The following is a 13,088-nucleotide window of genomic DNA, read 5'->3' as shown; positions in this document are numbered from 1 at the left end:
AACATAACTGAAATCAGTCGCTTCCTATAACCATCAATAAGCTTCTGACACCTCTCACCCGGAATTTTGGACCACTCTTCCTTTGCAAACAGCTCCAGGTCTCTCTTATTGGAAGGACACCTTTTCCCAACAGCAATTTTAAGATCTCTCCACAGGTGTTCAATGGGATTTAGATCTGGGCTCATTGCTGGCCACTTCAGAACTCTCCAGCGCTTCTTTGCCATCCATTTCTGAGTGCTTTTTGACGTATGTTTGGGGTCATTGTCCTGCTGGAAGACCCAGGATCTTGGACGCAAACCCAGCTTTCTGACACTGGGCCCTACAGTGCGACCCAAAATCCTTTGGTAATCCTCAGATTTCATGATGCCTTGCACACAGTCAAGGCACCCAGTGCCAGAGGCAGCAAAACAACCCCAAAACATCATTGAACCTCCACCATATTTTACCGTAGGTACTGTGTTTTGTTCTTTGTAGGCCTCATTCCGTTTTCGGTAAACAGTAGAATGATGTGCTTTACCGAAAAGCTCTATCTTGGTCTCATCTGTCCACAAGACGTTTTCCCAGAAGGCTTTTGGCTTACTCAAGTACATTTTGGCAAACTGTAGTCTTGCTTTTTTATGTCTCTGTGTCAGCAGTGGGGTCCTCCTGGGTCTCCTGCCATAGCGTTTCATTTCATTTAAATGTCGACGGATAGTTCGCGCTGACACTGATGCTCCCTGAGCCTGCAGGACAGCTTGAATGTCTTTGGAACATGTTTGGGGCTGCTTATCCACCATCCGGACTATTCTGCGTTGCAATCTTTCATCAATTTTCCTCATCCGTCCACGACCAGGGAGATTAGCTACAGTGCCATGGGTTGCAAACTTCTTGATAATGTTGCGCACTGTGGACAAAGGCAAATCTAGTTCTCTGGAGATGGACTTGTAACCTTGAGATTGTTGATATTTTGCCACAATTTTGGTTCTCAGGTCCTCAGACAGTTCTCGTCTCCTCTTTCTGTTGTCCATGCTTAGTGTGGCACAGACAGACACACAATGCAAAGGTTAAGTGAACGTCTCTCCTTTTTATCTGCTTTCAGGTGTGATTTCTATATTGCCCACACCTGTTACTTGCCCCAGGTGAGTTTACAGGAGCATCACATGCTTGTAACATTCTTATTTATCCGCAGTTGTGAAAGGGTGCCAATACTTTTGTCCAGCCCATTTTTGGAGGTTTGTGTGACATTATGTCGAATTTGCTTTCTTTCCTCCCTTTTTTTGTTTTGTCCCAATACACACAAAGGGAATAAACATGTGTATAGCAAAACATGTGTTAATGCAATACGTTTCGTGAGAAATACATGATTTCCTGGAGAAATATCAAGGGTGCCAACAATTTCGGCCATGACTGTATGTGTCTGGAGACAATGTTATTATATGGAAAATAGGATTTCCTGCACAAGCTATGTATTTATTCAGTCTGCCATGAAACACATTTTCCCAAGGTGTCAGCAATAAAAAAAAACAAAAAAACAAAACTTTAGTTTTGGTGTATACCAGACAGCAGATGCTAACTGATAAGTATTGCACTGTGTATATCATAAGCAACTGTAATTTAAAATAAATATTTTTACTATTTTTTTGCATCCCATCCTGCTGATCTCCAGCAGCGTTCTTGCAGCCACTTCCTGTCTACATGCACTCCAGCGATGGCTGCATGGCATTTCTCAGGATGGTGACACTTGTGGATAATGTCTCCATCTTACTTGTTGAAATGACCAATTGTAGTCTCCATTGGAAGCCAGTGTGACGGGTCAACAACGCAGGAGCACAATCAAGGAGAGAGCATTGTGACCCTGTAACGTAAGCTGCCTGAACAAGGTCCTTCATGGAAGGATCACGGGGTATGACTTCAATGGAAGCTGGAGATTTATTTAGAGAAAATTATTTCTAATATTGCATAGTTTCTTAAAGATTATGAAATTTTAGTCATTACATTTACTTTAAATACTGACATTTTTAGCAAAGACAGCCAATGAGAGATAAAAAAAACAGTCACATGGTTGTTATGTCAAAAAAATATGCATTATAGCGTAGTGAATTGTTCTGTATGACGCCCTGGGAGGACCAGAGGATGGTCCACAGAGAGAGACTGTGTGATGGTACCTATGTAGGTGTGTAGTAAATACTAGACAGGTTAGGACTGCGATTCTCTGGCTTCAGGCCACAGCCTCCCTCCTGCTGGGACTTACTATTGCAGCCACTGACACCAATGCTGAGGGTTATTATTACAGCCACTGACACCAATGCTGAGGGTTATTATTGCAGCCACTGGCACCAATGCTTGGGGTTACTATTGCAGCCACTGACACCAATGCTGAGGGTTATTATTGCAGCCACTGACACCAATGCTGAGAGTTATTATTGCAGCCACTGGCACCAATGCTTGGGGTTACTATTGCAGCCACTGACACCAATGCTGGGAGTTACTATTGCAGCCACTGAGACCAATGCTGGGGGTTATTATTGCAGCCACTGACAACAATGCTGGGAGTTACTATTGCAGCCACTGACACCAATGCTGGGACTTACTATTGCAGCCACTGACACCAATGCTGGGAGTTACTATTGCAGCCACTGACACCAATGCTGGGAGTTATTATTGCAGCCACTGACAACAATGCTGGTGGATCTTATTGCAGACACTAACACCAATGCAGTGGATTCCTAATGCAGCCTTTGACACCACTGCCGGGGGGTTTTATTGCAGCCACTGATACCATTTCTGAGGGTTATTATTGTGGTCAATGACTCCAATGCTGGGAATTTTCATTGCTGCCACTGTCACCATTACTGGGGGTTATTATTGCAGCCACTGACACCAATGCTGAGGGTTATTATTACAGCCACTGACACCAATGCTGAGGGTTATTATTGCAGCCACTGGCACCAATGCTTGGGGTTACTATTGCAGCCACTGACACCAATGCTGAGGGTTATTATTGCAGCCACTGACACCAATGCTGAGAGTTATTATTGCAGCCACTGGCACCAATGCTTGGGGTTACTATTGCAGCCACTGACACCAATGCTGGGAGTTACTATTGCAGCCACTGAGACCAATGCTGGGGGTTATTATTGCAGCCACTGACAACAATGCTGGGAGTTACTATTGCAGCCACTGACACCAATGCTGGGACTTACTATTGCAGCCACTGACACCAATGCTGGGAGTTACTATTGCAGCCACTGACACCAATGCTGGGAGTTATTATTGCAGCCACTGACAACAATGCTGGTGGATCTTATTGCAGACACTAACACCAATGCAGTGGATTCCTAATGCAGCCTTTGACACCACTGCCGGGGGGGTTTTATTGCAGCCACTGATACCATTTCTGAGGGTTATTATTGTGGTCAATGACTCCAATGCTGGGAATTTTCATTGCTGCCACTGTCACCATTACTGGGGGTTATTATTGCAGCCACTGACACCAATGCTGAGGGTTATTATTACAGCCACTGACACCAATGCTGAGGGTTATTATTGCAGCCACTGGCACCAATGCTTGGGGTTACTATTGCAGCCACTGACACCAATGCTGAGGGTTATTATTGCAGCCACTGACACCAATGCTGAGAGTTATTATTGCAGCCACTGGCACCAATGTTTGGGGTTACTATTGCAGCCACTGACACCAATGCTGGGAGTTACTATTGCAGCCACTGAGACCAATGCTGGGGGTTATTATTGCAGCCACTGAGACCAATGCTGGGGGTTATTATTGCAGCCACTGACAACAATGCTGGGAGTTACTATTGCAGCCACTGACACCAATGCTGGGACTTACTATTGCAGCCACTGACACCAATGCTGGGAGTTACTATTGCAGCCACTGACACCAATGCTGGGAGTTACTATTGCAGCCACTGACAACAATGCTGGTGGATCTTATTGCAGACACTAACACCAATGCAGTGGATTCCTAATGCAGCCTTTGACACCACTGCCGGGGGGTTTTATTGCAGCCACTGATATCATTTCTGAGGGTTATTATTGTGGTCAATGACTCCAATGCTGGGAATTTTCATTGCTGCCACTGTCACCATTACTGGGGGTTATTATTGCAGCCTTGGTCACCAATTCTGGGGGTTATTATTGGGGTCACTAACACCAGTGCTGGGGTTATGATTGCAGCCACTGAGCCCAATGCTGGGGGGTTATTATTGGGGTCACTGACATTTCGGATTCATTTGTTCACTGAAGAAATTTTTTTTCGTTATATTCATTATTTTGAACCAATTCATTTTTATAATTTATTTTGTAACTTCAGCATTCATTTTTTAAATAAATCTTTGTCGCAATTTTGCCGCATTTTGTATTTTTATTCTGCCCAGCAAAAAAAAAAAATTCCACTTTACAAAAAAAAAGAAAAAACCGCAAATCACTGCAAAATCATGGCAAAAACGTGTGTAGAAAAACGCAAAATGAACTGCGAAAAGCACTTGAAAATAGACAAAAAGCAAACTGCATAGGTGTGAACAGAGCCTAAATGAGCCTCAGCCAATTGGTGAACTTCTCCTGATGGTCTCACCGCTATCTATATGCGTCCCCCTTCCAGCCCCTAGTGCCTAAAACATGTTAGAGTGATAACACAATGCAGCAGAGTCCCACTGGCTTACAGCACTAGCTCTCCCACTCTCATTCAGATTTCTGGTTACATACAAGATATAATATTAAGCTGAATTAAAAAGTATTTTTTACATTTTGTCTAGAGTTCATCATTTTATCATTACCTTCTGATTTTTCTCTTCCAAGCGTTGCCCCTTTTTAGTTTGCTGGCCATTATCCCCTGGATTGCTCTCCCGATCTCTGGATTTTGTGCTGTCCTTACTTAGTGAGGGTTTTAGAGGATTACTGTGATCTGGAAGGAAGGTGTCATGGCTGAGGTTGTGTGTCAATGGAGAGGAGATGGAGAATTCCTGTAAAGATTGCCTTTCAAACTGTGGTAACCTTAACGCAGAAATTAAACAAAAACAAAAGTATGATGGAATGTATTATAATGTGAAGAGGAGCTAAAAGTGACAATTGACCCTTAATAGTGTCCCAGTATACATTTTTGGGCTACTAGAACAATGAAAAGTTGACAGTTGGAGGTCCTAGAACACTCATACAATGACAACTCGCTGACACTTGGGAGTCCAGAACATTGACACTCAGGGTTCCAGAACAATGACATACTGATCCCTGGTGGTTCACAAACGATGACACACTGACACTTGGGGGTCCCAGAACACTGACATCCTGACACCTGGGGAGCCCACAACAATGACATCATGATGCGTGGGGGTCCCAGAACAATGACACCCTGATGCTTAGGGGTTCCAGAACAATGACACCCTTATGCTTGGGAATCCTAGAACAATGAAACCCTGATGTATTGGGGTCCCAGAACAATGATACACTGATGCTTGGGGGTTTTAGAACAATGACACCCTGACACTTGAAGATCCCACAACAATGACGCCCTGATGCTTGGGGATCCCAGAACATTGACACCCTAATACTTGGGAGGCCCAGAACAGTGACACACTAACATTTTGGTGGTCCATCAACAATGACGCTTGGAGGTTCCAATGTTATGACACCCTGACCCCTGGGGGTTCACAACTGGGGGTCCTAGAACAATGACACACTTATGCTTGGGACCCCAGAACAATGAAACCCTGATGCTTGGGAATCCTAGAACAATAAAACCCTGATGTATTGGGGTCCCAGAACAATGATACACTGATGCTTGGGGGTTTTAGAACAATAACACACTGACACTTGAAGATCCCACAACAATGACGCCCTGATGCTTGGGGATCCCAGAACATTGACACCCGAATACTTGGGAGGCCCAGAACAGTGACACACTAACATTTTGGTGGTCCATCAACAATGACGCTTGGAGGTTCCAATGTTATGACACCCTGACCCCTGGGGGTTCACAACTGGGGGTCCTAGAACAATGACACACTGATGCTTGGGACCCCAGAACAATGAAACCCTGATGCTTGGGAATCTTAGAACAATAAAACCCTGATGTATTGGGGTCCCAGAACAATGATACACTGATGCTTGGGGGTTTTAGAACAATAACACACTGACACTTGAAGATCCCACAACAATGACGCCCTGATGCTTGGGATCCCAGAACATTGACACCCTAATACTTGGGAAGCCCAGAACAGTGACACACTAACATTTTGGTGGTCCATCAACAATGACGCTGGAGGTTACAAAGTAATGACACCCTGACCCCTGGTGGTTCACAAATGGGGGTCCTAGAACAATGACACACTGATGCTTGGGTGCCCCAGAACAATGACACCCTGAAACTTGAGGGCTCCAGATCAATGACAACCTGACACTTGGGGGCCCCAGAACAATGACAGCTTGACATTTGAGGGTTCTAACCACAATTATATACTGAGAATTGGGGATCCCAGAATAATGACACCCCTGATGTTTGGGGGTCCCAGAACACTGCCATACTCAAACTTTGGGGTCCCAAAACCATAGCAAACTGACAGATGGGGGTCCCAGAAAATGGCAAACTGGCACTCAGGGATCCCAGAACAATGACACCCTGACTCCTGGGGTCCCAATGACATGCTGACACTCGAAATCCCTCCAATTGTCCTCTTAAATTATGTCGCACTAACCCAGAGTTATATTTTCTGAAGAGACTTCACAGTAAAAGCCTGAGAAATAAAACCACGTGTAGTCCAGCCACGAATGACCGAAACATACATGAATTGTAAGGATAATAAAGACCATAGTAATTGTCACATGACTTCCTGCTCACCCAGCATTCTTGTCAAAGGTGTCTTCTGCTGTCATCCTTAGGTTCATATCAAGTGTCAGCTCTTGCGGTTTCATATTCCAGTTAACAAAGCTCCTGGTGTGAATTTCGGCTTCTTGTGGTAGTACATAGAGATCCCTCAATCTTCCTGGAGGAAGGGAATCACTTTCTGGAGATTCATCCCCTAGCTGTCCTGAGGAAAACTCCATATTGTCCTTCCTGACCAATAACAGGGTCTCCATATTTGTCATCTTTGACCTTTGTTCTTTGCTGCGTCCGTCAGTAGAGCCTTGCTCTTGTAGAGGCGCTGTGGATGCCATCTCCAAGGCGCTCTTCCCTTTTATATCTTTCACGGGCTGTGATTCGCTGGAAACTGGCTTTCCGTTGTTCTTAAAGAGAAAACAAATTTTATTAGGACCAGGCCATACCAAGGAGCAAAGCTCCACTGTGTAAATGTCTATTATTCAAAAAAGTAGAGAAGGTAATTGGCTGTTGTGCTTCCTCGTGTTAACATGCCAGCATCCCCTATACACCAGCTTTAAGGAACTTCTTTAAACTAGACCTTGAACCCACATTCAGAAAAAGTATGCAGGTCAGAAGTCCCAACTTCACTGGCTGCATGCTTTTTCTGGTCAGCAATAGAATTTCTAAACTAGTTTCCTTTGAAAGAAGCTCTACATAGAAAAAATTCCTGTCTAGGTTATTTGTATCTATTGCACGGATTTTAGTTCTTTTCACTACACATTCTTATCTGCTTCTGTTCTGTAGATACCAAGAAAAGCCATGGTGTAGTCCAGGGGTGGACTGACAATTCATGGGGCCCCCGGGCAATAGGGGATCATGGGGCCCCTGTGTCCTTGCCCAAACTCAAAAAAGCCTATGAAAAAAGTACCAGGGGCATCTCATGGGACCCCCTACTGACCCTGGGCCCTCGGGCAGTGCCCGAGTTTCCAAATGGTCAGTCCGCCCCTGGTGTAGTCACATGATCAGCCCTGGTGTTGTTATTAAGTGGTTCTGTAAAAGCAGCCAGCCAATCAAGAGGCGATCATGACTTTTAGGTGCGTTCTGTACCCCAGTGGGATGCAGAGTGCACAGTGTTGCTAGGAAGGGGCTTTCTAAATATTTTTAGAGTATTTAAAATATTATAGCTGGCAGAAAATTGAAATGGAAAAATATTTTTTGATGTTATATCACAAATTTGGTTAAAAAAAAAAAAATTTAAAAAAAATATATATATACACACAAAGAATATGTGTAATATTTTGATACCACAACCCCGCCTACCTGAACTTTCCTATAATCTGACAATCAGCAAAGTGTTAGCGGCTTGTGTATTAGACAGCTTTGCAGTTTCTTATGCTAGCAATAAAGTAAGCATTATTGTTTTCACCATTGTTTAATTTTTTCAGTTTATGTGTTGATGTGACCCCGAGGAAGAGTGCAACTTAACCCCTCGAAACGTGTTTATTTCCACTTGTCTACGAATAAAAGCATCATTTTCTGCGTAGTGTTGAACTGCACCTGTTATTGTTCTGTAATATGCTGTGGAGGTGGCAATTTGGAGCCAATACAACTTGTTACTTATGTGATTGGTTTCTCCCTCTGTCCTCCCCTCCTCTTTAGTGATAGTTAATTCAGTCCTAGCTAGCCCTGCCCTGTTTCTTCCATGTTTGCTCAGTCAGCGTTAGTACTTAAGACAGGACACCGCACATAGGAAAATCATTGTTTTTTTACAGTTCAAAAGATTGATAAAACATCTGCAAATTGCACTTTTCTGAAGTAAAATTGCATTAGATTCAACTTCTGCTTCTCACTGAAGTTAAAGCAGAGTTCCACTCAAAAGCGGAAGCTCTGCTTATTTGCCTCCTCCCCCCCCCCTCCACTGCCATATTTAGCACCTTTTGAGGGGGAGGGGGGAGCAGGTACCTGGTTTTGACAGGTACCCGCTCCCACTTCTGGCTCAGTTCGCCGCAGTGAAGTGAGCCGGAAGTTCATCCCCCTCCTCTCTCCCGCAGTCTCCTGGGAACTTTCACAGGTCCTAGGAGACTGCTGGACCAATCAGGATGCGCAGCGCAACTTGCGCATGCTCAGTGGGCACCAGGCTGTGAAGCCGCAAGCTGTCATACCAAATCTCCTGCGCTTGGGAGTGGGCTCAAAAGACATGATTAGTTATGGCACCATCCTGGCTTACATAGCCCCCGCCTTGCTGCCCTCAAAGGACTGGGAAAGTCCAAAACACTGTAACCAGAAAGCAAAAAAGAGGGTGCACCAGCCTAGTGCATTATCCTACAAACACATTTCATTTGTGTAAAAGTGGTAAATATTATACAGCATCATCCAGTCCACAATACATCACATCCCATCACAGGGTCAATGGACATCCAACAGGCTAATGTGTTCCAAGGACTTGCCTCTTCCTCAGAGCCAACTATGTAAAAGGCTGTCTCCTAGAGACTACATCTCCCACAGTTCCATGAGGCTCCCAGAAGTCTTTTCTCTCTCCATGGGTGGGTTCTTCATCTCTCAGACTGCCCTGTGCAGCCAATCACAGTGTCCTTTGTATCCTAAGCAGTGGGAAGGGCTCCCCTCTGGTGGCTGTTTCTGCAGTTGCAGCCCCGTCTCAGCGCCTGTGTCCTCCCTCACCCCCTCTCTCCATCTTCTCTGCTCAATGGCAGCCAGGTAGAGGTGACAGCTACAGTGTACGTGTGGTTTTGAGGGCTGTCACAGTCCAGTCCAAGTGGCTGCAGCCCTGGCAGCACTGTGAACCAGGTTACACTCAATGCTGGGACAAAGTCATCCAACGCCCAGTGCAAATATACCAAACTGCCCAGCCTTGTAACAGAAGCCTTGTAACCCTCATCCCAGGGGCTGACTGACAACTCATGGGGACCCCAGGCAATAGGGGATCATGGGGCCCCTGTGTCCTTGCCCAAACTCAAAAAAGCCTATGAAAAAGGTACCAGGGGCATCTCATGGGGCCCCCTACTGATCCCGGGCCCAAGTTTCCAAATGGTCAGTCCGCCCCTGCTCCATCCCTACAGTAAACCATTGTGCCCAGGGCAGCTGCCCCTTCCGCCCACCCCTTGTCCTGGCCCTGGTTACACTTATTATGTATTCAGTGATTTCCCCTTCATCTGTCTACCTAAGCATTCCTAAATCCAACTGTGAGTGAACTGTTAGCAGCGGGTGAATGCGACTAGCCTTGTGCCCTGCATGCCGTACAGTTTCCTGTGCTGCCAGGTGGACTCTTTGCAGAAACAAATAATTATAGTGCCTTTTTTATGTAATAAGTGATTTCCCCATGATCTCTCACCCACCTACCTAACCTTTCCTAAAATCTGAAAGCATTAGCGGCTGGTGGATGCGACGTAGCCTTGCACCCTGCATGCCTTGCAGTTTCCCGTGCTGGCAGGTGGACTGTATGCAGAAACGGATAATTATAGCGAGCTTATTATGCATTAAGTGATTTCCCAGCACTCTGTAAAATACAATCCTATTTACCAAAAGCAAAAAAAAAAGCCTTTGTTTATCTCATTGTACGATCGTGTTGCTTTGACGCATTGTATCGGTGCGGCGATAGGTTACCGGGCTGGCGAAACATGCTTCTACATTAGCCCTTTGAAAGAGGAACGGGCCATAACCTCTGACTGCCTGTTTTGTGAACTTCTTCTATTAATACCAATCAAATTGAGCAAATGATCAAATGAAATTGCATTTTGAGCATCATAAGCTGTGTAATGTCTATTCGGCTAAATTGGGGCCTGTAATTGCTTCTCTGCAGCAAAGAGGACAACAAAGGCAAGCAATCATAGCATGTTATTATCTGGGACTGGGAATCGGCCCCAGAATCCCGGACATCAAAGGCTCGGCCTCCTCGAATTGCATTTGGCCGCTATTGTGGAAGCGGAGACGATTCTGATGAGGTGTTTACACGGGGGCCGAGCGCGCAGCGCTGCCTGTCTGAGTGCTCGTGCTCCAGAGCCATTAAAAAATTGTACATTATGTTCCAGCCTTTGAAGTGAGGGCTGCGAGGATGGAAGCCATTCGTGCTGAGGATGGCTGAGCGAGATTGCTTGTGTACTTGTGACTCTCTCTCTCAAAGAAACAGAAGGTTCTTAGACAATATCAAAACACTAAAAAGTTCACATTATGGGAATATTACCAAGTAAAAAAAAAAAAAAGGAAAAAGAGAAAAAAACATAAAAACAAACCCACAAATGCACTTAGCATCGGAAAAAAAGCATAAAGTGAAAGAATCTATTACACTCTTTTACTGAATTTAGGCCATTTTGCAAATATGGTAGAAACGTCTAAAACCCGAATTATGTCGATTTCGGAAACAAATTTTTCCACCTTATTCGGTCTTTGAACACAGGAATAACCCTGATAGATTTGCACAGATTTTGAAGGATTGTTTAAAGAGAAACTGAGAGCTTTTTAGAGTTTTTCTTAGAGATATACAGTATGAATGTGATCTGATTAATGGAAATGCTCATTTCTGTGGTAAAGTGATTGTAAACCCTTACACATACCCAATGAAGTGATATACAGAGATAAAAGAAATCTTCCTACATATACGTTTACCTGTTCCTCTGCAGTCTTCTCTTCTTTACATCCGTTCAAAGTGCAGAAATGATAAATTTATAAATTATAAAATGCTGAATTTATAAAGCGTGTCTGAGAGTTCAGAAAAAAAGGGGACAGAGAGCTGAAATTACACACTGCAGAGCTCAGAGAGGAGAGCTCTGAGAGCTGATTGGGGGAAAGAGACAAACCCCCCTTCACACAGCTCACAGGAACCGAGCTGAGGCTGTCAATCTGCTGTAGATTCCTCCCCTGTCACCATTTTTCTCTTGGTGTCAGGAAAATTTGTCAGAAGTGATTCATGCTGACAGCAGAGGAATGAAGCAGCAGACATCAACAGGGGCGGACTGACCATTTGGAAACTTGGGCACAGCCAGAGGGCCCAGGGTCAGTAGGGGGCCCCATGAGATGCCCCTGGTACCTTTTTTATAGGCTTTTTTGAGTTTGGGCAAGGACACAGGGGCCCCATGATCCCCTATTGCCCGGGGGCCCCATGAGTTGTCAGTCCGCCCCTGGACATCAATTACACTTAGTACTCTCACCTGAGACAAGTACAAGGGATATGCTTTGTTCATATTTCATGTCTGAGGTTTACAACCAATTTAAAGCTTAAAAAAAGTAATTTTATTATGTATATTTGTTAATTATGTATATTATGTAAGTTTTCTAAAAACATATGCAGGTACCGTTAAAGTGGAACTTCACTCAAAAAGTGAACTCCCACTGGTTTGCTGCCTTCGCCCCCAGCCTATAACTGAGTTACAGTTTTTTTGGGGGAGAGGGGGGAAGGAAGCGAGTACAGATATTTACAGGTACCCCATTTCCACAATCCTAACCTAGGTGAGCATGATATCCCTTGCCCACTCCTGGGATATGTGACATGCAGGACCATTCACAAAGTGCTGCGCAAGCAGGGAGCCAGCTGTGGTTCCTCAGGAAGCCTGTTTCTAAGATGGCGGTGCTGGGGACCCCCGATGGTAAAAAGAACCAGCTGCTTGAAGTTAGCTGTGGACCTCAGGCACTGGTAGGAACCCAATTTTTAGGTCAGCAGCTACAGTATTTATTGCTGCTGACTTTAAAAAAATCACACTTACGTTCCTCTTTAATGTAATGTTGAGGTAAAACTTTTTTTTTTTGGATGGAAAGGTGGGGGCTTACAATACTATTGGTCAACTTTCTTGATATAAGAAGTAAGTCGGGCCACAGATAATATATATGGTAAATTAAATGCTACAGAAAACTACCCAAGACATGCAACAGGATATGATCAGAGACAACTGGCATACTACAGGAGATGGTCGGAGACTGCTGATATGCTACAATAGATGGTCAGAGACTGTGAAAATGCTACATAGGATGGTCAGAGACTACGAGTGGTCAGGGAAGAAGGTCAGAGACTGCAAACATGCTACAGGACCTAGTCAGAGACTGTGAACATGCTACATGGGATGGTCAGACACTGCAAACATGCTACAGGAGAAGGTCAGAAACTGTACAAATGCTACATAGGATGGTCAGAGACTGCAAACGTGCTACATGAAATGGTCAGAGACTGCAGACATACTATTGGAGTGGTTGTAGATTGAGAACACGTTACAAGAGGCAGTCATTGAATAAAGATACAGATTACTGCAACGCACAATAAGTGACAAGGGCCACATGCAGCCCCCACGCA

At 44.6% G+C, this 13,088-nt stretch overlaps 1 protein-coding gene across 1 annotated transcript in view; it reads right to left on the bottom strand.

The window, feature by feature from the left end:
- JHY (junctional cadherin complex regulator) overlaps window positions 1-13,088 on the bottom strand; it is a 68,791-nt gene that overhangs the window by 22,308 nt on the left and 33,395 nt on the right. Inside the window, exons 4-5 of the mRNA XM_089680916.1 lie at window positions 6,833-7,218; window positions 4,776-4,992 (exon numbers count right to left, since the gene is read on the bottom strand). Of these exons, the coding sequence (XP_089537042.1) occupies window positions 4,776-4,992; window positions 6,833-7,218 (603 nt within the window). The remainder of the gene's footprint in view (window positions 1-4,775; window positions 4,993-6,832; window positions 7,219-13,088) is intronic.

Source organism: Staurois parvus, unplaced genomic scaffold, assembly GCF_062004578.1.
Source record: "Staurois parvus isolate SC_StPar_1 unplaced genomic scaffold, SC_StPar_1.0 ptg000253l, whole genome shotgun sequence".
NCBI classification, from domain to species: Eukaryota; Metazoa; Chordata; class Amphibia; order Anura; family Ranidae; genus Staurois; species Staurois parvus.
Note: the sequence above shows the minus strand (reverse complement) of the source record. Positions and strands in the feature narration are given on the sequence as shown.